This window comes from Epinephelus moara, chromosome 21 (assembly GCF_006386435.1).
Source record: "Epinephelus moara isolate mb chromosome 21, YSFRI_EMoa_1.0, whole genome shotgun sequence".
Lineage (NCBI taxonomy): Eukaryota > Metazoa > Chordata > Actinopteri > Perciformes > Serranidae > Epinephelus > Epinephelus moara.
Window position 1 is genome coordinate 39,323,115 of NC_065526.1, and position 21,853 is coordinate 39,344,967.

The 21,853-nt window shown below is 43.2% G+C and overlaps 1 protein-coding gene across 2 annotated transcripts in view; it reads right to left on the reverse strand.

The window, feature by feature from the left end:
• The window catches only part of LOC126408965 (cadherin-6-like), a 331,509-nt gene that overhangs the window by 35,663 nt on the left and 273,993 nt on the right, over positions 1 to 21,853 (reverse strand). For both annotated transcript variants that reach the window (XM_050074787.1, XM_050074788.1), the window contains exons 8-9: positions 20,707 to 20,843; positions 19,273 to 19,394 (exon numbers count right to left, since the gene is read on the reverse strand). In XM_050074787.1, coding sequence (XP_049930744.1) covers positions 19,273 to 19,394; positions 20,707 to 20,843 — 259 coding nt within the window. The remainder of the gene's footprint in view (positions 1 to 19,272; positions 19,395 to 20,706; positions 20,844 to 21,853) is intronic.

A 21,853-nucleotide genomic window follows, 5' to 3' on the forward strand; every position in this document is an offset into this window, starting at 1 on the left:
CTGTGCGAGCAACATGGTATCTGAGTGTGAGCAGCATGGTATCTAAGTGCAAGCAAAATGGTATCTGAGTGCGAGCAACATGGTATCTGAGTGCAAGCACATGGTTTGAGCAGAAACAGAGTAGATCCAAGCGCAAGCAGAGGCTATTTGAGTGCAAGGGCAGGGTTTTTGAATGTGAAATCAATAAATAATGCTCGCAAACTGATACACCACTCTCTTGAATAAAGATAGGGATAAAGCTCCATAATATAATACTATATGTTTCAGTAGTGACAAATTTTGAAAATACAATATAAAAATTTACAGTCCTTTTACTAGATATGTGACCTTTACATATGGTACACAAGGGACAAAGTTTTGGAAATAAAACATACAGAATTTCAAAATATTTCCAGCCTAACTGCACACATTCGATAGAATGCCCCACACACATATATATATATATATATATATATATATATACTGATAATCATTAAATATGCTCTTTGTGGGAAGCTCTCAGTAATAAGAGGCGCAGTAAACCACTTCAGCTTCCACACTCACTGCTCCTCCTGGTGGATAGACAGACCATTGCAACTGGTTTCTACAAATTAAACTTAGGGGCATTACCAGTCGGCTCCGTATTCTCTACGTCATCGCGGGGGATCTCATTAAAGCTACGAGCCCAGCCAGGTGACGAAAGGGACCTGTCACGGATCGGTCACGGCCCCACCACGGACCAAACGGAAATTTGAAGTGGCTGCATCTGTACATAGCAACTTCACCACAGGACCTCAAATATATGTTACTTTCTGTTTAAAGTTTCCTGAAAGACCATGAAAGTCACAGTTTCATGGAAACTGTCTGCAAGTACTCTAACACCCATATAAAATAATGCACAAAACACTGATGAGTTGAAGAATAATTTTATTATTGCACAAGAAACTCAAATCTTACCACCAAGCACAGGCAACAGAAGGAAACCAGAATTACTCGACTTACTAGCTCATGGTAGTATGCCTTTGCAAACTTGTAAAGTTGCACTCACGGTTTACATCAATGCCTGTGAAAACATGAATGCTTCACACACATCCACCCCCCATGCAGTGTAGAAAAGCGCTGTCCATGTGCAGTCCATTTACTATTTTACCGGCAACAAAGAAGATCTATACAAACAGCACGGTTTCAAGGTGGTCACCCAAGATTAGTGTCACTAATTCAGTATCTGACTAAATGTCACCCCCTCTGTTCCTGAGATATGACGTTGAGTAATGACCAAAAAACTGTTTTATGTCACAGTGAAGTTGACCTTTGACCTTGTGGATATAAAATGGCATCACTTAATCATTATATTTGTGTGACATTTTGTCATAATTAGAATGTGAATTCTTGCCCTATGACCAAAAACATGTTTTTTGAGGTCACAGTGACCTTGACTTTTGACCTTCAACTACCAAATTCTAATCAGTGGATGTTTGTACCAAATTTGAGAAAACTCCCTCAAGGCCTTTTTGAGATATTGTGTTCCCAAGAATGAGACGGATACAAGGTCACAGTGATCTTGACCTTTGACCACCAAATTTTCATCAGTTCATTGCTGAGTCAGGGTGAACGCTTGTGCCAGATTTGAAGAATTTCCCCAAAGGTGTTTTTGCAATATAACACTCACCAGAATGAGGTGGATGACAGATGACACTGACCTTGACCTTTTACTTCCAAAATCTAATTAAGAACGTGACCTCATGCTTGATGCTAATTATTTACCATAGTTACAGTAATTCTGAATTTGTATTTCTCTGTTTCACTGATTGCTAGCTTGACTATTGGTTGCAGCAAACAGAAGCAAGTAAGAAACCATAGCTGGTGAAAACAATAGAGTATTTAGCCAACACATTCTCACTCCCGACTCGTCACATATGGCTGCTTGGTCAGTGGACTTGCACGTCTCCTTATGACATGCTAGGTATCCTGGGTGCATCTGTTGTTGACGTTCTGGGATGCTGTGTCAATTTATGCCTGTTGGATGCATTGTGTCTTTTCAAAATAAACAACACAGGAAATATACAGCTTCTGCTCATTAGATGCATGCAGTCTTTTTCAAAATAGACTTATGTCAGTAAAAGAGGGCATATTTAAGTTTATTTCATTGTGTAACAAACGCATGTGGTTAGGTTTAGGTACCAAAAGCATGTGGTTGGGTTTAGGCAACAATAGCATGTGGTTAGGTTTAGGCAACAAAAGCATATAGTAAGGTTTAGGCAGCAAAAGCACATGGTCAGGTTTAGGTAGTCTGAGTGGGCGGAAGTTCGCTGCATAGATCAGCCTCTCATTAGGCGGAACGAGCCACCCACTGAAGTCTCGCCCTACCACTTCCGGTTGCAGTTTTCAACACGTCCTTCACTAACTTTTGCGGTGTTTGATGTTGCGGGGACGTAGCCATTTTTCTGCCCTGGATCGTGTCCTGTAGGCAATATTTTTGTGGGCGTGTTACACCAAAACCTGTTTCCCCCTGGCAATATTTTTGCAAGCGCACCATTGCTGTGGCACCGCCCAGAACGATTGTGATTGGTTGAAAGAAATACAAGCAGCCGGGACGTTTTTTTCTCCAATCTTAAAGTGAGTGTCGGCTCAGCCGGTCTGGTGAGCGAGACTAAGGTTTAGACAACAAAAGCATATAGTAAGGTAGTAAGGCTGACAGACACTCACCAACGGTCCGACTTTGGTCGATGGCCGACCGTCGGCTTGGTGTGTCAGGGCCTTTAGAGCAGAGGCCTTCAACAGAGGGTCCGCGACCGAGGTAGCCTACTGCAGAGGGATCGTGACATTTGTGGTTGATTAGACAATTTTTTTTTGTATTTTCCCCCCCAATTTTTTTCAACAAATTATAATGTCTTTAAATACACATTAACATTAATCCAACATATTGTAGCAAATGGATAAATGGAGGTAGAACATGTTATCTTTCAGTCAGAAATGCACACATTCAGCTACACACAGGAGCTCTCTCAAATTGGGCACCGGTTCACTCACAGCCCCTATCGCTGCTCTGCCAATCACATGTTACATGCTGGCTCTGACGGGTTCCCCGTGATTGGCCGAGAGCCTATTCAGTCCCCAGTAGTGTTATCAAAAGATACTAAAACTTAGTATTGATTTAGATACTTGCACGGGTATCAATATTGAAAGTGCCATCCTTTGATCTGCCGGTTCGCGCAAATATCAGGACTCTGACCATATTACACAGGCACCGCTGCAGACAGGCAGCCTCTCACCTCACAGCAGCAGCCCGGACCTGGACGCACACACATACGTGACATGAACACGGCAAGTACAAGCAGTAAAGCTCCCATTTAAACATGTAAATCAGGGCTATTCAATTAGCGGCCCAGATGCAACCTCTGAGCGGCCCGGGCAGGGATCGGTACAGAGGCCCGGTGTTAAACGGCCCGGGGCAAATTTAATCAAGACCGTGACACTAGTAAGTTCCGACATTATCGGCTCTTATCGTTACTTTTTAAAGTAAACAGAGTGAAGTCAGACATCAACAATGAGGCCGCGGTGCTGATGAGGGGAGTATAACTTACTCTTGTCAACAACAACTATGCTTGTTACTGTAAGTAAGTGCAATAAAACCTCTGCCAATAAAAAGCCAATACTTTATCAATACATGTGATCAGCATGTAGAAAGCCACATTTTAATCCGCTCTGTCTGCGGTCTCTCATTCACCGCTATTATGGTTTATGATCGCTTTTGCGGGGCTAACAGCACACTGTTAAAGACAAACTAAAATGAAAGATGCTGGTAGAGAGATAGTGTGTGTGTTGATAGATATTGTTAATGTCACTTATTATGCTTCTGTGCATTGACAGCTCTTTTTTATTCTGTTTCTGCATTATGTTGAGGAGGGCCATGCATGTCTGTCTGTCTGTCTGTCCATCCGTCTGTTGTGACAAAAAAAGTGGCAAAAAAAGTAGACAAATTTGTTGCTCATTTCTCTCACATTTATTATTTTCTCGTTTATATATTACAATTGCCCTTAAATAAAGCTTAAGTATTGTAATGAAAACACAGTATTTCTGATTACTCAATCGCCAGAATAATCAATAGAATACTTGATTACTAAAAGAATCGAAAGCTGCAGCCCTAGAGCTGAAACACCCAATTCATCTTGACTTGGCATGAGAGCTTATTTTACAATAGGCCATGCCCCATCCAGTGGTGTTTGTTGTGTGTCGAGTGCTTGTGCACTGTACGTGTGTGTGAGTAGGTGCAGCAGCAGCGCATTCTGCAACAATGAAAAAGAGCAGAGGAGATCAATAGACAGATTGACAGATAGACACAGACAGACAGACAGACAGAACATGTTCCTTGGTTTGGATTCTGCTAGTGGGCAACACAACTTTTGACTTTCTCTTGGAGAGAGAGAGAGAGAGAGAGAGCGAAGCTCCCTTTACACTGCCTGGTCAAGGTGGGAATACACACTGTTATACCGCCTGCAATTCAAAAAATTGTCGAATAGTTGCCATGATTTTCGAATAGTGTTTTTGCTTGTGCTGCCCATCCCTACCCCCTACACTGAGCAGAAGACGAGATCAGCCACCATTTAACAGATATGGTGGGATTGTTTATAAAGCACTGCCAGCGCATGTCTTATTTCACATGAGAGACCAATGCTGCTGTGTTACATGTCACGCCCGTCATGCCCCTTTTGATTCCTCGATGCCAGCATGCTGTCTAAAATCACACACTGGAGCGGCATGATGCCACTGTTGTTTGGTCCAAATAAAAATGTAAAGGAGGCATAAAGGGACTTAGTAGTGGGTCTATAGATCCATCTCTGTGTAAAAAGGGCTAGAGGTTGATGAAAGTCGCAAACCACTGTTTGTCAAAATGAGTGTACAAAGAATCATTCATTGAACCAACGTAGTGCGATTATTTTGAAAGAGACTGTATGCAAACTGTACATTTCCTGTGAAAACGGAAGTGCATTTTGAAAACAGACAATGCATGTAACAGGCTGAAGTTCACACAGCATCCCAGAATCCCAGAAACAACAACCAACGCAACCAGGGTACCTTGTGCATCTCAACTTGGAAAGTCCATGACCAAACGTTGATATGTGACGAGTTCGGAATGAAAATGTGTTGCGGAGCAAGCAGCCAGAACATTTATGCTATAATGCTGCTTGACAGTTGTAATTGTAGAAAAAAATATGTCTAAATGAAAGTTTTATACAACCTGTCACCTTGATTCTAATTTCTGACACCTGTCTTCACCTAAATAGATAAATTACATTTACATTTATTTACTTATTTATACAGGAATGGATTCAAAAGTAGTGACGTGTTGCTGTCTTGTGTTGTGACTTGGAAGTAGTGCAGTAAGTGTGGGATTGGAGTTGTTGGGCTCTAGTTTCCCGGCGCAGCGCAGGGTGGCGAACCCCGCCCAGAGCTAGTTTCAAGCAGCGCAACCCGAGGCGCGCTCAGTTTGGTAGTTTGGCAGACCGAGGTGCGCTGAGATGGGTGTGGCGGCGCAGCAGGGGGAGGTGTCGACAGATCCAGCTTGGTGGAGTGACAGTTTCGTGCCAAAAGGCTTCGCCGAAGGTGCGCTAAAAGCTCGCCAGCTGAAACCACGTCTACTGTCAGCGCAGGGGGAGCGCAGCCGGTGAAAGCCAAAGTTTGGCTGACCAGCAGACAGTGCGCACACGTCACCAAAACCTCACAGGCAGGTTTCCAGAATATCAGGCACATTAACGATGCAATAAATACCCAAAAAAACACTATTCAATGCAACTATCTGCAATCAGCACATAAATGTATCTCTATATCGACTGTCCCGTCACATCTGATGTCAGATCAAAGGGGATTGGCACCGTTTGGCACGTTTGGCACGCGTAATGGAAACCCAACCTGATTTGATTAACACAGCTGCAAACTAATGAGTTCACATCCCTCTCAGCCAACCACAAACAGCCACAGCATCAGATAGGGAGTATATATTCAGCATCTGTCATCTTAGAAAAGTCAAAAGAAAAGAAACAGAGTGAGACTGCGAGAGAGAAAGAGAGAGCGCGCGCGCACGAGAGAAACGCAACATTGATTTACAATTGTGGTGACCTCCTCCCAGGCTACCTTTGCATCATCAGCCCGTGGAGGTCTGCTCGCAGTTCCGTATATTCGGACACTGCGAGCTTGGACCTCCCGGACCAAAACATCAGTTTCCTCCTGGGAGAAGTTTGGCTGTCTGATGCTGCTGCTCTCTTCTGCCATGGCGAATTGAGTAAACTCTCATTGCACCTTCGTGCGGCGCATTTAAGGGCGAGGAGAGGGGCTCATTTGATTGGTGTGATGTGTGTAAAACCCACTCCACGCCTTCTCTCCTCCCTCTTTCCGACTTGCGCCGGTAGGAGGGAAGGAGGTAGGATAGAGGAGTAGCTGCGCCAGGGTGCACGGTGTGCCAAACTTACAAAATCCGCCTGGCCACACCCAGTTGGCGAAGCGCAGGTGTGCTGCGCCTCCGCCGCGCCCGGTCTGCGAAACTAGAGCCCGTTGTGTAGGATCTGAAAATAGAATTTAACGGCTAGATTATTTGTGTAGTTCTGAAAAGTCAGGGCTTTAGAATGGGAAAGTGCGATGCAGTGATGAGTCCAAAGAGGGAGGTTACCATGGATCTTGTAAGCTTTGTTGTATATTCTTGCTATGGGTTCAGTGTTTTCCTTGGTGGTGAGGGACCCTATAGGGAGACAGTAGGATATTGGCGAGAGAGTGATTGCATGTAGGTATGTGTTTGAAACAGCATATGGTCTGATCTTAAGATGTATAGTTTCTGGTTGAGCTTCTTTGTTAGGTTCTGAATGTGGTGTCGATAAGTGAGATGTGAGTCAAGATATACTCCAAGATATTTGTAGATTTCTGTGATGGTTAGTGTTTGATTTGAAAATGGAGAAGGGGCCAGACATAGATATTGTTTTTTTGGGGGTATTTTGCCTTTAATGGACAGGACAGCCAAGTGTGAAAGGGGGAGAGAGAGAGGGCATGACTTGCAGCAAAGGGCCACAGGCTGGATTAGAACCCGGGCCGCTGCGGCAACAGCCTTGTACATGGGGCGCCTGCTCTATCCACTAAGCCACCGATGCCCCAGATATTGTCTTTTTAGGGGAATGAAAATACATACATTTTGTTTGACATTGATAGTTAAATGATTATGTTGAAATGAGCTTAATTTATTCAACAGAATCTGATGATTCACTGTATCAAAGGCTTTGCTGAAGTCAACAAAAATGGCTCCAGTGACATGACCTTTGTTGAGTGAGTTTCGTATTTGTTCTGTGAATATCAGTAGAGCAGACATAGTTGATCGGGTGTAACAGAAACCATACTGGAAGTCTGTGAGGAGGTTATTGCTCTCAAGGTGAGTGCAAAGCTGGTTGTAAAGGACTTTTTTCCAATGATTTTGATAATACAGGAAGAATGGATATTGGCTTGTAATTTGAAACCAGGGTTGGATCATCAGATTTAAAAATGGGTAATTTGAGAGAGCCTGATAGGGTGATTGATCAGATGGTGGAGAAGAGGCATAAGGTGTCGGCATGAGTCTTTAAGAAATCCATGTTTAAGCCATAAATATCACAAGCACAAAAGGTTTTCAAGGAGTTCAAAATATTAAACATTTCATGCTGTGTAACCTCAGAGAAGGAGAACTGGGGGGATGTAGAAGAAGAAACAGGTGTGGTATGTTGTGGAGAATCAAAGTGAGATGCTAGTTCTTTAATAGATGTAACAAAATAATCATTGAAAGCACTTGCAATCTTTTCAGTGTCAGTAATAATGGTGCCTTGTACAGAAATTTGAATGTTGTCGTTTCTTTTCATGTTCACCAGTGATAACTTTGAGGGTCTGCCATAGTGTTCTGGGTTTTGAAGCAGTTTGGATGACTTGTGTTTTGAAGTAGGCAGCCTTGGCTTTGCGCAGTTCAGTACTGCATTTGTTTCTGATCTCTATAAATTGTGTTTTACTTTCTAAAGTTTTTGAGGATCGATATAAATTGAGGGAGAGAGTCTTCAATTTTAGTAGTTGCAGAATTTCATAATTTAACCATGGTAATTTGGACTGTTGGGATTGTATACTGTAAGCAGTGGTATATTTTTTGTGAGTGGATTCCACTTTGTGATAAAACTGATGCAGGATATGTTCTGGGTTTTTGGATGATAATTCATTGCTCCAATCAATGTCTCTCATTTCAGCATTAAATTGTGACAGTTTAGACTTTAGTGTTTTTGAGATGAAGTGGCGAATGTGGCTTCCCGGGCCTTCAACAGTTTTTCTTACAGTACAAATAAGAGAGTGGTCTGATATTGGTGTGTGTATTACTCCTGCCATTGTGTATTTAGAGGGTTGATTAGTGAACATTAAGGTCAAGGACTGAACTGCGAGTGTCACTGATTCTGGAAGGCTCCTTGATTAATTGATGGAGACCAATCTTTATTGCAGTTGCTTTCGATGATTTTGATGAGCTGTCATTCCAGTCCTGGTTAAAATCACCCAGTATAACCACCTCCTTTGTTTTGACTGATTCAATTAGATCAGTGAGCTGTGATAAGAAATCACTTGTACTGGTACTGGGGGGCTTATATGTAGGTGACAATGGCTGTGATTGCATGTTGATGTGTGAAATTTACCACCAGCTGCAACGACTCACTTTCAGTAATAATTTTTGTTACTGAGTGACCATATTTTTGATTGACACAGAAGGCAACTTCACCACCAGGTTTATCAGTGCGGTATTTATATTAGAGAAGGTAATTCTTTATCAAGATTAAAGGATCAGGGATGCTAGAACTTAACCACGATTCCGAATCTGCCATTATGTGTGCTTTTGATTGCCAAAGTATGATCTTAATTTCATCCAGTTTAGGTGCTAGACTTCAGGTGTTTAGATGGCAGATTTTGAAACGTTTTATTCTACCTAGGTGGGACTGGGCGGATGGGTTTTTTTCTGGAGCGGGTTAATTTTTGTTGAGGTTTAGCTGCTACAGCTCCAGGACACAAGACAGGAATGGGGGAGGAAGAGGGGATAGCAGGAGTTATGGAGATTACTGGATTTTTCAGACTATTTGTGGTTTGGATAGGAATTGGAGCAGTAGCACTAACACTCTGCAAGGGGGCGATGGGGGCAGAGGATGGGGTGGGACTGTTGTTTGTGGACAAATGAGGGAAAGAAGAAGAGCAGGGGCAGCTGTGTGAAGTAAATAGTCAGACACATGAGGTATACAGTACAACGTGTTGGAGGTTAGCCGCAAGCATGCCGCTACCTAGCTTGTTTGGGTGCAGACACGTGAGAACAGAGATGGGCAGTGACGTGCACATAGACACTAGGTGGTGCTATAGCACCTGCCCTTTGCCCTCTGAACCAAGCAAGTATCCTTTTGAAAGTTAGTTTTTTTTGGTTTGTTTTTTTACAGTGTACTGTATGTGGCCCGTGTTCATATGATCATCAATCAATTCTCGATTAAAAGCGTGTAATAATAATGCCCCAAAATGCTCCCCCCCCCCCCCCCCCACACACACACACACACACACACACACACACGTGCCCCCCTCACACACACACACGTGCCCCCCTCCCTTCCCTCTCCTTTGTCAACCTGAACGCGCAGAGCGGACACAAACGGAGGCGTGTTGCAGCAGCACCGCACACCTGCAGCACACACACATCTCCTCCCCTGCCCCACCAGCCAGGTAACACATAAATGAATCAAGTGTATTGTTTGCCCCCTAAGCCTCAGTTGCCAAGCTATAACTTGCATTTATTTGTCTCTGTTGTGAAGTAGCCTCTCTCATACAGCGCCAAACAACTGAGCCTAAATTAGCCACTGCTCACCTGCTTAACAAGCTAGACGCTAGCAAAAATCAATAATGGATATAATGTGATGACCACCACACAACCAGTGTCTGTAGATTTGTCATTGGTATAGCATGTGAAGCTATCATTATACTTTAGCTGAATATTTAGTATTGTGTAGGTTTACATTAGGCTACGTAATTAACACTTGGAGTAATTTATTTGCTAAATGACAAACAGGCAATTCCCAATTGCCTGCAGAAAAAGTAGCCGTCTGCCTTGTTGTAATGTCACCAAGCAGTCTTATTCATACTGTTGGTCTCTTTTTATTTACTAATTGCAGCATAATGCCTAGAAAGGAAAGGCTGAGAAAAGAAAAAGAAAGGGGGCTACAGCAGGCAGCCCAGGGAAGCAGCTCTCTACTCTCCTGGATAAAGCCATCTACCAGCAGCAAGGAGGATGAGGAGGCAGATGAACCTCCTCAACCCATTGATGAAGAAGAAGCAGTAATCTTGTATTTACCTTAATAGGCTATTATTAAAACTTTGACAATGACAAATAGCCTATTAAAATTTGTCTGCAGAAGACAGCTATGTACGTATAACATGTGCCTGTAATGTTTGTTTTTTTTTAAATCTCACACTGCTATAATAAGGCAGCCGGTGGTTCCACATGCCGCACAAGGGGCCCTTATTTGTCACTGAGCACCTGCCCCTCAAAATGTCTGTGCACGCCACTGGAGATGGGCAATTCCAGAATAATTTGAATTGTCAACAAAACTAATGGCATGGGTACTGCAGACAGAGAGAAGCCATGAGTTACGACTAAGGGTTCTGCTGAAGTGCCCAACTCCGCGACCCAGTGTGGGAATTGGACCGGAGATGAAGACCGACTTTTCAGTACTGTTAAGCAGGTCAAAGAGACGAACGAAGTCAGCTTTCGTAAGCTCAGATTGCTGACGGGCAGTGTCATTAGTGCCAACGTGGACTATTATTTTCTTGACTGTCATCGGAAGTGAAGCCGGGAGACCAGGGAGTTTTCCAATGATGTCGGGGGTCGTGGCTCCAGGAAAGCAGCTTGTGACCGTGTTACCAAAGCGGATATTTATAATTATGTAATCTCCAACTATCAACGTAGTAGGTAGGATGAGAGGAGGCAGAGTGGCTGGACGTGGTAAGTGCCATGGTGCCGCCCGTCTAGGTTGCGTTGATTTCCCAATGATGAAGCGGTGGCTGACGGGGAGCACCTCACAGCGGACACCTGCGGGCAGCCCGGCCTGAGCCAGGGCAGATATAGGAGGGGAAGAGGAAGAGGAACTGGTCAGAGGGGGGAACTCGTTCATGTCCTGGATGTCCAAATAGTCCACAGGGGGCCGGGGGGAAGCAACCAGTGAGGCCGTAGGGCAGCCATCCAGGTCAGGTTGGACAGGGGAAGGTGGACAGCCTGGTTCACCCAAAACCTGAAATCTGTTCACAAGGCAGAGTGGGTCCTGTGCTTGCAGCTGGGAGATGTGTCCACGTCCAGGTTTTCCACTCTTCACAAGGGTCCACAGTTCTTGGGCAGACAGTGTAGAGCAGACTTGGTTCCTGTGTTTCGCCCAAGGCTGAGCCAACCTTCCTCCCCCAGAGCTGAGAGGCCAGCAGGGTAGATTGGCTCATCTCCCGACCACGGGATAGTGTCCTGGATCAAGGCTGATGGGCCCGGGAAGCAGTATTGGCTGCCATGGCCTGGTTCTCCCAAGAGGGAGAGACTGGCCTGGGCTGTGGCTACGGTTGAAAACTCCACTGTCCTTTCTAATCTGTCCTTTTCCTAGATCTCAGCCTTCAAGCTTGTGAGTTCATCTTTCACTTGTGAAAAGGTAGGATGGCAGTTTGCACACACATCCATTGTAGAAGAAAGTGGGAAACGGGTGTTTCTCCACTGCTGTCTTGGCGGACACAAGCCGCCTGTAGCGGCTGGGAGCCCCGATGCTTGACACAGCTGAAAGCAGAACTTAAAATACTTTAAAATCCAGGTAAGATGACTAAAATCCTTTATCCAGGAAAAAAGATGCAGTTAAGACAGGCCAGCGTTTAGTGAGCAACTCGTAAAAATGCAGCTAAAAACTGGACAAAAGCTGGATAAAAGTCAGTATCTGTCAGGGCTTCTTGTAGGAACACAGCAGACGCCACACATGCATATTTGCATTATTAAAATAGAAAAACACATTTTGACTAAAAGTTGAAAAAAAAAAGTCATGAATTTACATTGACTAAAATGTTTTGAGTTGCTGTTGACTGAAACTAAAATAAAACTAAAAAGAAAAAAAAATTAAAATGTGACTAAAACTAATAAACATTTTCACTGAGACTGGTGAGACTAAATCTAAAACAGCTTTCAAAATTACCACTGTCAGATGCTTGTGTTTCTTGACTTCTTGTTACTGTGGTTGCTGTGTTTTCAAACCTCACCAATTAACTAGGTGAATGAAATGTTGTTATAACTAATAGAAATGATGATCACAACTATGAAAATAAGATTATTTGATTAATTTTGTTGCAGAAACAAAAATGAAAACAGTTACAGTGTTTATCTAATCAATGGCAGCCCCATGCTCAGCAGCAGCCACAGCTACAGCAGGAAAGGGTTTTACAGCTAGTGCCTATTTATTGTCTTTAAAACAATGTTAGTGTTTCTTGTATGGGATTTGTAGTGTAATGTACTCATTCAATGAAGTGTTTATGCTCTGCCTTCAAGATGACTTTAAAAGATACCTGTTAAAGCACTGTACTCTGTACACTTACAGACACACACTGGTTTATTATTTCATGTATTTTCATGACACACACACTCATTGAGCACGTAAGAACTGTGGTGGAAAGTACCTAGGATTCGATGTGCATTATTTTTTTAAAAATAGCATGAGGCTGAGCTCAAACATTTTGGTGGGAAAGTTAGGGGAATTCCAGCTTGGCCTAACATGGCCTGGAAATATGAGTCGGGCCCAGACTGCCCGGGAAAGCATTACACAGTTAAAACTGGCTTAACTGGCGAAAAAGGGAAAAACCGTGACACCATTATGTTCGGGCTCAAGTGGGTAGGATTAAAGAAAAAAGGTGGAGACTCAACAGAATCTTCACCAGCATAAAAGGGGATGCACAGAAAGAGAAACTTCAGTCCTGCTCCGGAGCTTGACTCATTGAGTTGTATGTGTTGTTGCCTGCGAGCACATTAAACTCAGTTGCACCTGATTCTACGTTTCTCCAGTGATTCTTTGACCTCTGAGTATTTGAGTTTGAATTATGTAATAGACAGCAAAGTATAGTCATAGTTTAAATCGGGGAGTTGAGGACGAGGTCGGGAGCCATCAGGCCCAGCTCCAGGCCCCGAATTCTGCTTCAACAGATTATTGTGTTAATTTAAATTCTAATATACTTTTTTTCTGACAGTGCAGTCCTGTCTGTCTGTCTGTCTGTCTGTCTGTCATTTCTTTGCTCAGAGAGCCCTTGCTGGCTGAGGTGAAGTAATAATAAACAACCGCTTACCCACGTATCCATGGCGGCTCGAGTAAAATAATTTGGCTGATTGCTGAGGAGGAAATAACCTATTTTTATTACAGGATACAATCACATTACTGCTTTCTTGTAATCCCTTTTTGTTTGCCACAAGAAGTTCTGCAGTGAGACCCTGATTCGGTTGTCAATAATCCATTATGTGTAAAATAATCGGGTGCACTAAGCTATAGGGCAGCAACATGTTTGCATTTCTGTCTTATATCTTTCCTTAGCCTTTTTATTTGCAAAGATAAATGAAGAGAACATGCAGGACACTCAGTATTATATCACTCTGACTGTTGCTTTTGCTGTATAATGATAAACATAGCTGGTGGCAGATTAAATCAGATGGCGCTAATTAATGTAAAGTCTGAGTAACTTGTTTGGTTAATGTGCTCTCTGAGAGACAGTGTCTGCACTTAGTCAAGACCACTGGCTAGAGAAGAAACACCAATATATAATAATGAGTTTACTGAACAACCAACAAAGTGATTCTTGTCTTTTCTGGTGAAACCATCTCACTTCCAGTTAAACCTTCGTGCATATTAAGCCTGGCACAGTATCAGAATTTCACTACACAATTATTGTAGTTCACAATAACAATATTAGTATGATATCCACATAAAATTCTAAAATAAATAAATAGATATGGTATCAGTCCAACCTATTCTCATTCCCAGGTCATCAAATACCGACAAACTGTTAAACCCCTCAGTGTCTCATAGCGACATACAGGGCATGTACAGCTGAAACCAGTGTTGGGCTTGTTACTCTAAAAATGTGACTCTTTTAGCAAGTAATAACATTACTTAACTTATTACTCCCTGTCAACAGTAATTCGTTACACCACTTGTTATATTACTTTTCTATTACACCACATTAAAGTGGTAATTGCGAATCTCACCAAACTTCAGATGTGTGCCTCTGTGTGAATGTCGGGGTAATCAAGTGTAGCTAAGGCTAGATTGCTTGCAAATGAGCTTCAGTTGCCTGTAACTGGTATTTTCTCAAAGATCTGCCTGAAAGATGGAGTCACTTGTGAAGCAACATTTTATCCACCACATATCCAGCCACAAGCTTGATTACTTCTTTGTAGCCTGCAGCTGCCTATGAGTAAAATCTAAAGGGTGCCTTTGGTGTGGATATCAAAGGCCAAGAGGCGTGACAAAACATCAGTGTTTGATGCCCTCAGAATGAGAATGGACTGATCAGTAAAACTCATCTTTAGCTTTGATTATTGTGCATTTTGTCTCTTTTTTTGCCAAACGAATTCACTCAAAATACATGCGTGGGGAGGTAGAGAGAGAGTCTGTAATCATAACTGTGCAAAATTGCACAAAAAGAGCAATTCACTGGCAAGGACCATGCCACAACAATATGTCATTTAAATGTTTATTGTAATTGAGGAGGTGTTGGTTGTTGAGGAATGGTGAATGGATGTAAGTACTGTTAACATGGTCTGGGAGGATGAACTGGAGATCGGGTGGAGGGAGACTCAGTGTGGGGGTTCCATCTCAGGCATTTTCCCACCTGAGCTGATTACAGGCCCCCACAAGAGTCAGAGTTAAAGTAAACTGAATTGAACGTGAGCTTCAAATGGCAGCAGGTAAGTGCCGTGATATGCCTTGAAACAATTCCAGCCGGTTAAGTAGGCTGAGAGAGTGCTTGGGGCGAGGCTGTTAAGGATGGCTTCTTGTGAAGCGTTAGCGGGGTTTCTCAGCTGAGGAGCTAGTCGAATGTCATGGCTGAAAACTGTGGGACTGGTGTGGGGTGGAGATTTGATTTTGGGGCCAAGTGTCTGAATTTCTGCACTGAGAAACGAGAAAGGTCTGTTGTGGTAACCAGAAATGTGGGCTGCCCTGAGAATGAACAGGTGTTGAGCTGAGATTAATATGAGTCTGCGCATGAACTGCATGATGGCTGGGGAACGAGATCACCCTTTGTTAAGGATCTCTACAACTGCAGTGTTGTCAGAGTGTATTAGTATGGACTTCCTAGACCATTCATGCCCCCAAAGAATGGCAGCTATGATGATCGGATATAGCTCATGAAGGATGAGGGAGAGTGGGACTTTGAGTCAAGGGCTTTGATCTCTGTGGGACAATGTGGAAGCGAACCATTTCACTTCATAGTAACCACCGAAAACCTATGGAAGGAGTTGCGTCCATGTAAAGTTGAATGTTCTTCGGTTGAGTCATGAAGTGGTCATAGAATAAAGAAATGCCATTCCAAGATGAAAGGAAATGTTGCCACAAACCAATTTCCATTTTGCATGCATCCTCCAAAATAACTTTATCATGGCTGCGGCTTTGGTTTAAAGATTGGACAGGAAAGATTTGGGTTGAGGAATTATCTGTCAAACAGAAGATAGTTTGACAGAAGCAGAGTGGTGCTTTCTCTGTGGGCAAAGATGCCTGAAAGAAAATGGAGTCCAGGTTGATGCCTAGGAACTCCATGGAAGGGCTAGACCCTGAGGTTTTCTCTTTAGAGAGAGGGACACCAAGTTCTGAGAAAGCTTGTGTAAGAGTGGTGAGTCCGTGGTGAGGATGGTGGAGTGACAATGAGGAAATTGTCGAGAAGATGAAGAATGTAGGGGAGTCTGTGATTGTTGGTCAGGATCCAGCACAGGGCTTCTGAAAGTGAGTCCAAGATCTTGGGACTACTTCTGCAGCCGAAGGTAAGGCGCACAGAAAAGTAATAAGCTCCCTTCCAGCAAACCCTGAAAAGACGCCTGAAGTCTGGGTGAATCGGCAAGACTTTAAATGCGCTTGTGATGTCTGCTTTAGAAAGCCAGGCTCCGTGGCCTGCAGGGAGGGTGATGTATGAAGGTATTATTGGTGAAAAAGGTTTGAGCACCTGTAACAGTAGAATTTGTAGTTGTGTACAGTGATTTGTATGTGTGTAAGTATGAGTTGTGTACTTGTACAGTGATTTGTATGTGTCAGTATGAGTTGTGTACTTGTAGAGTTTTTTTTCTCTCTACAAATACAACACGACACTTACACATTCACAAATTCTTAATTACAGGTGCACAAATCCTATTTTACAAATCACAGATTAAAAAACTGACACGCTCACAGTATATTTGGTGCAAAACATATTTGTGCACCTGTATCAAACAATGTGAATTTGTGGACAAAATCTGAATATGTGCAAACCTGAATGTGAACTTGTACAAAAAATGTTCAATGTATGTAAAATAATTTCTCAGGAAATTATTTGTGTGCCTTTAAAACACAAATACAAATCGATAATTACAACTGCTCGAATCTTCCCCACGAGTCACAGATTCTGTTTCCTTCCCCACGAGTCACAGATTCTGTTTCCCTCAACTACAAATCACAAATCGCGCCTCCACTGAGATATTTGGTGAAAAACTATCTGTGCATTCAGTCTATGGAGAAAAAGGCGGGTGCTGATCTGAGATCGACTGATTCCACAACCAATCAGAGGAGAGGGGCTTTGTCCCACAGCCAATCAAAGGAGAGTGACTTTTGTCTGCATGGCGGAGGCCTGCCGGTGGTTGATTGTTTTCAGAGATAGCGATTTTGGCAACATTCAAGGTAGGTTGTATTTTTAACCACATTAATAAATAAACTGCGACGCGATGCTGAGAAATTTAGCATCCTGTCACTTTTACTCTGTTTTGCTAACCCTCCTCCCTGCCGTGTGCATTTGTTTTCAATGACGTCGTTGAGAAATCAATCCGTGGAGTGGTTGATTATCATACACATGTTACGATGTGTGTATTGTTGTAGTCTTATCTGTCATAAACTGTAACAAGAGATTACAGGGCGCGTGTGTATAAAAATAATATAAAAATACTAGTTAATATCTATGCTTGAGAGATGGTAACGTAGTAAATTGACAATTACTCCTATTCTCCTCTCTCTGTGTGTTGCTCTGAGGTTTGAGGTGGAGCTGCAGGGTTGGGTGGAGGTGTGTGGGGAGGTTTGTGCTGTTGAACGTAACCGTTGTGAAACAATCAGTAAATAACGTGCTATTGATCTGATTCAGCCGCTTTCTTACTGTCACCGCTCCCTCTCTTCATTCACTCTACTCTCTACCAGCGTCAGTGGATCTGGTGTTTCGGTCGTGTTAACTAGTGACTTTCTCACATTACAAGATACGTTACAAGAGGTGAATGATTCTTCTGAACACAATTTAACTTTAGCGTAACTTAGATATTAAACACAGACGTGTATGTATTTAAAAATGATTAAACTACTAAAGGCTTATAAGAACACCTATGTGACCATATAACCATATAACCATATAACACGGTCACCGCTTAAACCGAAACACCGGCTCTGTGTCTACCTGTGTAGCCGCTTACTGACAGAGCAACTCTGTCTCCCGTTCAGTGTCCAGACCTTTTATATAAATAAATAAAGTAGCAACCGGGGAGAAATGACAGTAAACTGCAACAGAGGCTAATAATAATGATATAATGTTAGCCTCTGTCTCAGAGGGCGGAACTGAGTCTCCGTGTTCATCAGAGACAGAGACACAGGAGGATTACATAGAATGTGGGCCACCACAGTCTATATAAGTAAACATTGATAATTCATTTATCATTATATATAATTATAATTCATTTATTTTTAGGGGTGCTGGAGCACCCCTAAAATTGATCTAACAACGCCCCTGTGCACACGGCAGGGAGGAGGGTTAGCAAAACACAGTAAAAGTGACAGGACGCTAAATTTCTCAGCTTTGCGTCGCAGTTTATTTATTAATGTGGTTAAAAATACAACCTACCTTGAATGAATGAATGAATTGAAAATCGCTGTTTCTGCTGCTGTTTGTTTAAATCCAATCCACCACCGGCGGGAACTCTTCTCCTTCTCACTCTGCAATGTAGCCAAAAGCCCCCCTCATTTGATTGGCTGTGGGACAAAAGCCCCTCTCCTCTGATTGGCTGTGGAATCAGTCAATCTCCGATCAGCACCCACCTTTTTCTCCATAGACTGAATGCACAGATAGTTTTTCACCAAATAAGTTTAAGTTTATTTACTTTATTAATCCCCCTGAGGGGAGATTCAATGTTTTCACTCTTGCTTGTCAATTACACACAAGTCCGAAAGACACACACATGCACAAACAGGACCTATACATGCACAAAGTGGAGAGATGTCAGAGTGAGGGGGCTGCCCTTGGTGAGGCGCCCTGAGCAGTTGGGGGGTTCGGTGCCTTGCTCAAGGGCACCTCGGCAGTGCCCAGGAGGTGAACTGGCACCTCTCCAGCCACCAGTCCATGCTCCATATTTTGGTCCGGACGGGGACTCGAACATCCAACCCTCCGGTTCCCAGCCCAAGTCCCTATGGACTTGCACATTGGTAGTAAGAGGCTCTAGCCTTGGACCAAGACTTACCACCAATGTGCAATACACCTCCCAACCGCTATAGAGGCGCTGTGGCGCAGTAGAAAGCCGGTGCACTCATTCATTGCAGGACAAAGAAGGGGTGAAGAAAATTTCAAGACATCCCGAGATAAAATGCATGTTTATTGAACAATAACGGATATACAAACACACGGCAACCCCCGTACACCTTCCTAACATCTGTGCCTATGAGGTGAGTACATTACATGTTTGATTTGAACGTTTATGGAGTCGTGAATCGGTCTAGACCGGGAACCCCCAAACGAAAAACGGGATTCGTTTTCAAAACGTTCATGCAATGAACGTCTTGGTCCAAGGCTACCCAGCCCCCAGCTTGACTGTTCAGACAGCCAAACCTGATGCTGCTCAATATGGATTAAGTTTGGTTGTTTAATTGTCGGAGGGACAATGTATACTGTCCCCCAGTACATAGTGACTTGATTAAAAAAATCATCACTCTTCCTGCCATTCTGTTTGAACTACACAGTAACATATATCTGCTTCCAAAGAAAAGTGAAGTGATGAAGCTATAGTACCTGACCAGCCTTAGTCTTCTCACAGACAAAGGTTTCATACACTGTGGCGAAGGTAGGAGCATTGTCGTTGATGTCCAGCAGGCGGATGTAGACGGGAACATGGTTGCTCTGACGGGGATTATCTGAAAGGCAAACACAGGAAAACTGAATACCCTGCTCCTCTTTCACACACCTCCACACCTACACACAAACTATCTTTCTCAATCAATCTACTGCCAGCTACCACTGAGCAGCTCACTGCCTGGCTTAAGGGCACCGTGTCATTAGCAGATGGAAGAGAAGTTAGTCATTGTGTTAGTCACCCACTTTCGTTAGCTACATTTACCCCTCTTCCCTCCTGTGTCTTTACCTTCTGAGCTCACACACAAACAAAAAAGATTAAATATGGAAACATGAAAAAAAAAAAGTTTTCAGGGTGTTAAAAAAAGCCATATTTTTAGAGCCTGTGTCCAAGCAGTTGGTTTCTACAATCATTTAATTTTCACAGCATGACTCAGTTCAAGCCAGGAAACCAATCAGGCTTCCATTTCACACTTGTGGCTCAGTCAAACTGTTTGTGGAAGCTGGTGTTATTTGATGATAATAAAACCTGAAATCAGGAAAATAAATTATTAATTCAATAAAAACTAAATAAAACAATATTTTCAAGGCTTTTGTTTTGATTACCAGAAAATCATCAGTGTCCAACGGAGTGTCAGCACTCAGCTGCTCAGTGTGACCAAAAACTACACAGCTTATTCTCTTTCAGCAAATTCACAAATATAAAATGGTACTGATGCCTTACTGCTTCATGTTTTGTTAATGTCATTTAACTGCAATATTACTGTTTTTTTTTTTTTTTACATTAGCTTTACACTGGCTGTAGTGTAAAGCTTGAATGACAGTTGTGTATGCAGCCTTGTAGTCTCATCAGAGACACAGGGATCTGCATGGTGGGCAGAGTTATTCCAGAGTTATCCCTTTTTCACTGCCATTTCAAGGCGGGAATATTATCTCTATAAGGTACGATCACAGAGTGGGGGGACAGAGTGGCCTTTAGGCCGACATGGGAGGTAGTAACAACGCTTAAATGGTGTCTGTAAAAACAGGATGGCCAACAGGCCAAGTAAGTTCAGGAGCTCCTTACCCTCTAGGCGGAGGACGAGTTCAGCTGCCATATAACAGAAATAGTAAATGATATTGTCATGCTAATGCCGTTCTTATCGTTAATAAAGTGCTGCTCATGCGTGTGTTTTATGTCACACTAGAGGCCAACACTGTGGTGTTACATGTCACACCCATTACACCTCTGTATTAAGAGACCTAAACTATCTGTACAGTAACAGTGACTGATACGTTGTGGTACCAGACTTTCTGTCTGGCTCCATACATTTATATTCTACATCAATACATCATATCATCTCTGCAGATTGTCCTGGCTCCTGCTGGACTTACTGAACTCTGTGGCGATGACTGAAATATTATGCCAGGCAGTCTCCTCTCTGTCCAGGCTTTTCAGCAGGAACACAGATCCGTTCCCTGGATGGACGTTGAATAGGCGGTCCATGTCAGTGCGACGGTCGATAGAGTACCTATAACAAGCCAGTAAGTGAGAGGGTGAGAAGGGCTAAGTTAAGCCAGTGGTTGTGATGAACTACAGTAACCTTTGTATCTGTGCAGACCTACCTGGGAGTCACCACAGTGGGCAGAATAATTGATTTTGCTCAATCTGGAAGTGGTGCACTGTGGAGTTAAAGGGATAGTTTGACATTTTGGCAAATTCACCTATTGCCGTAATCCCTATAGTCATATGAGTAGGTACATTACCATTAATTGTCAGTGCATGCTGTTCTGAGATCGGTGGGGCAGAGCTGCCTGCTTAAATGGAGGTGAACGGTACAGCCCCCTCTCTCCCTCAAAACTAATCAAATACACCATCTAATGACTCCAAAACGCTCTTGTGGACAACTTGTAGCTAACACATTCACCACGCTATGAAATAATAATGTAATATTACGAGACAGAGTTGTTTTGAAGCCAAATGCACAGCCGGAACTAGTTACTCAGTTACTCCCGTCATCAAAAGTTTGTTGAGAAGAAGCCAGAATATACAGAGGAAGAGTGGGAACTGCCCATTGGTTCGACAGCCCATTGGTTCGACATCCCATTGTTCCGTCCATATTAAACTCATTGTTCCGAACTCCGTTCCGAAATCATCATGATGCCCTGTGGTTAAGGTCTGGTTAGGTTTAGGCACAAAAACCACTTGGTTAGGGTCAGGAAAAGATCATGGTGTGGCTTAAAATGAAAAAGAAAGTGACAAACACATAAGCCGTGAGCCTGCTCCGCCTCAAGCCGGTCGTGGCGCACCATACGGCCCACCGCAAGCCATTCAGCACCGCGGACAGTCGGACTAATGGGATGGCGAACCAATGGGCTGTCGAACCAATGACATGGACCCGGAAGAGTTACAGGTTTTGGAAGAAGAGAGAGCAAGAAGAGAGGCTGAGGTTGCCGAGCAACCAGGGGCTGAGGGGAGACCCAGAGCCGGTGGTGTAAATGTGGGGCTTACTGGTCACTTTATTAGGTACACTGTGCAATA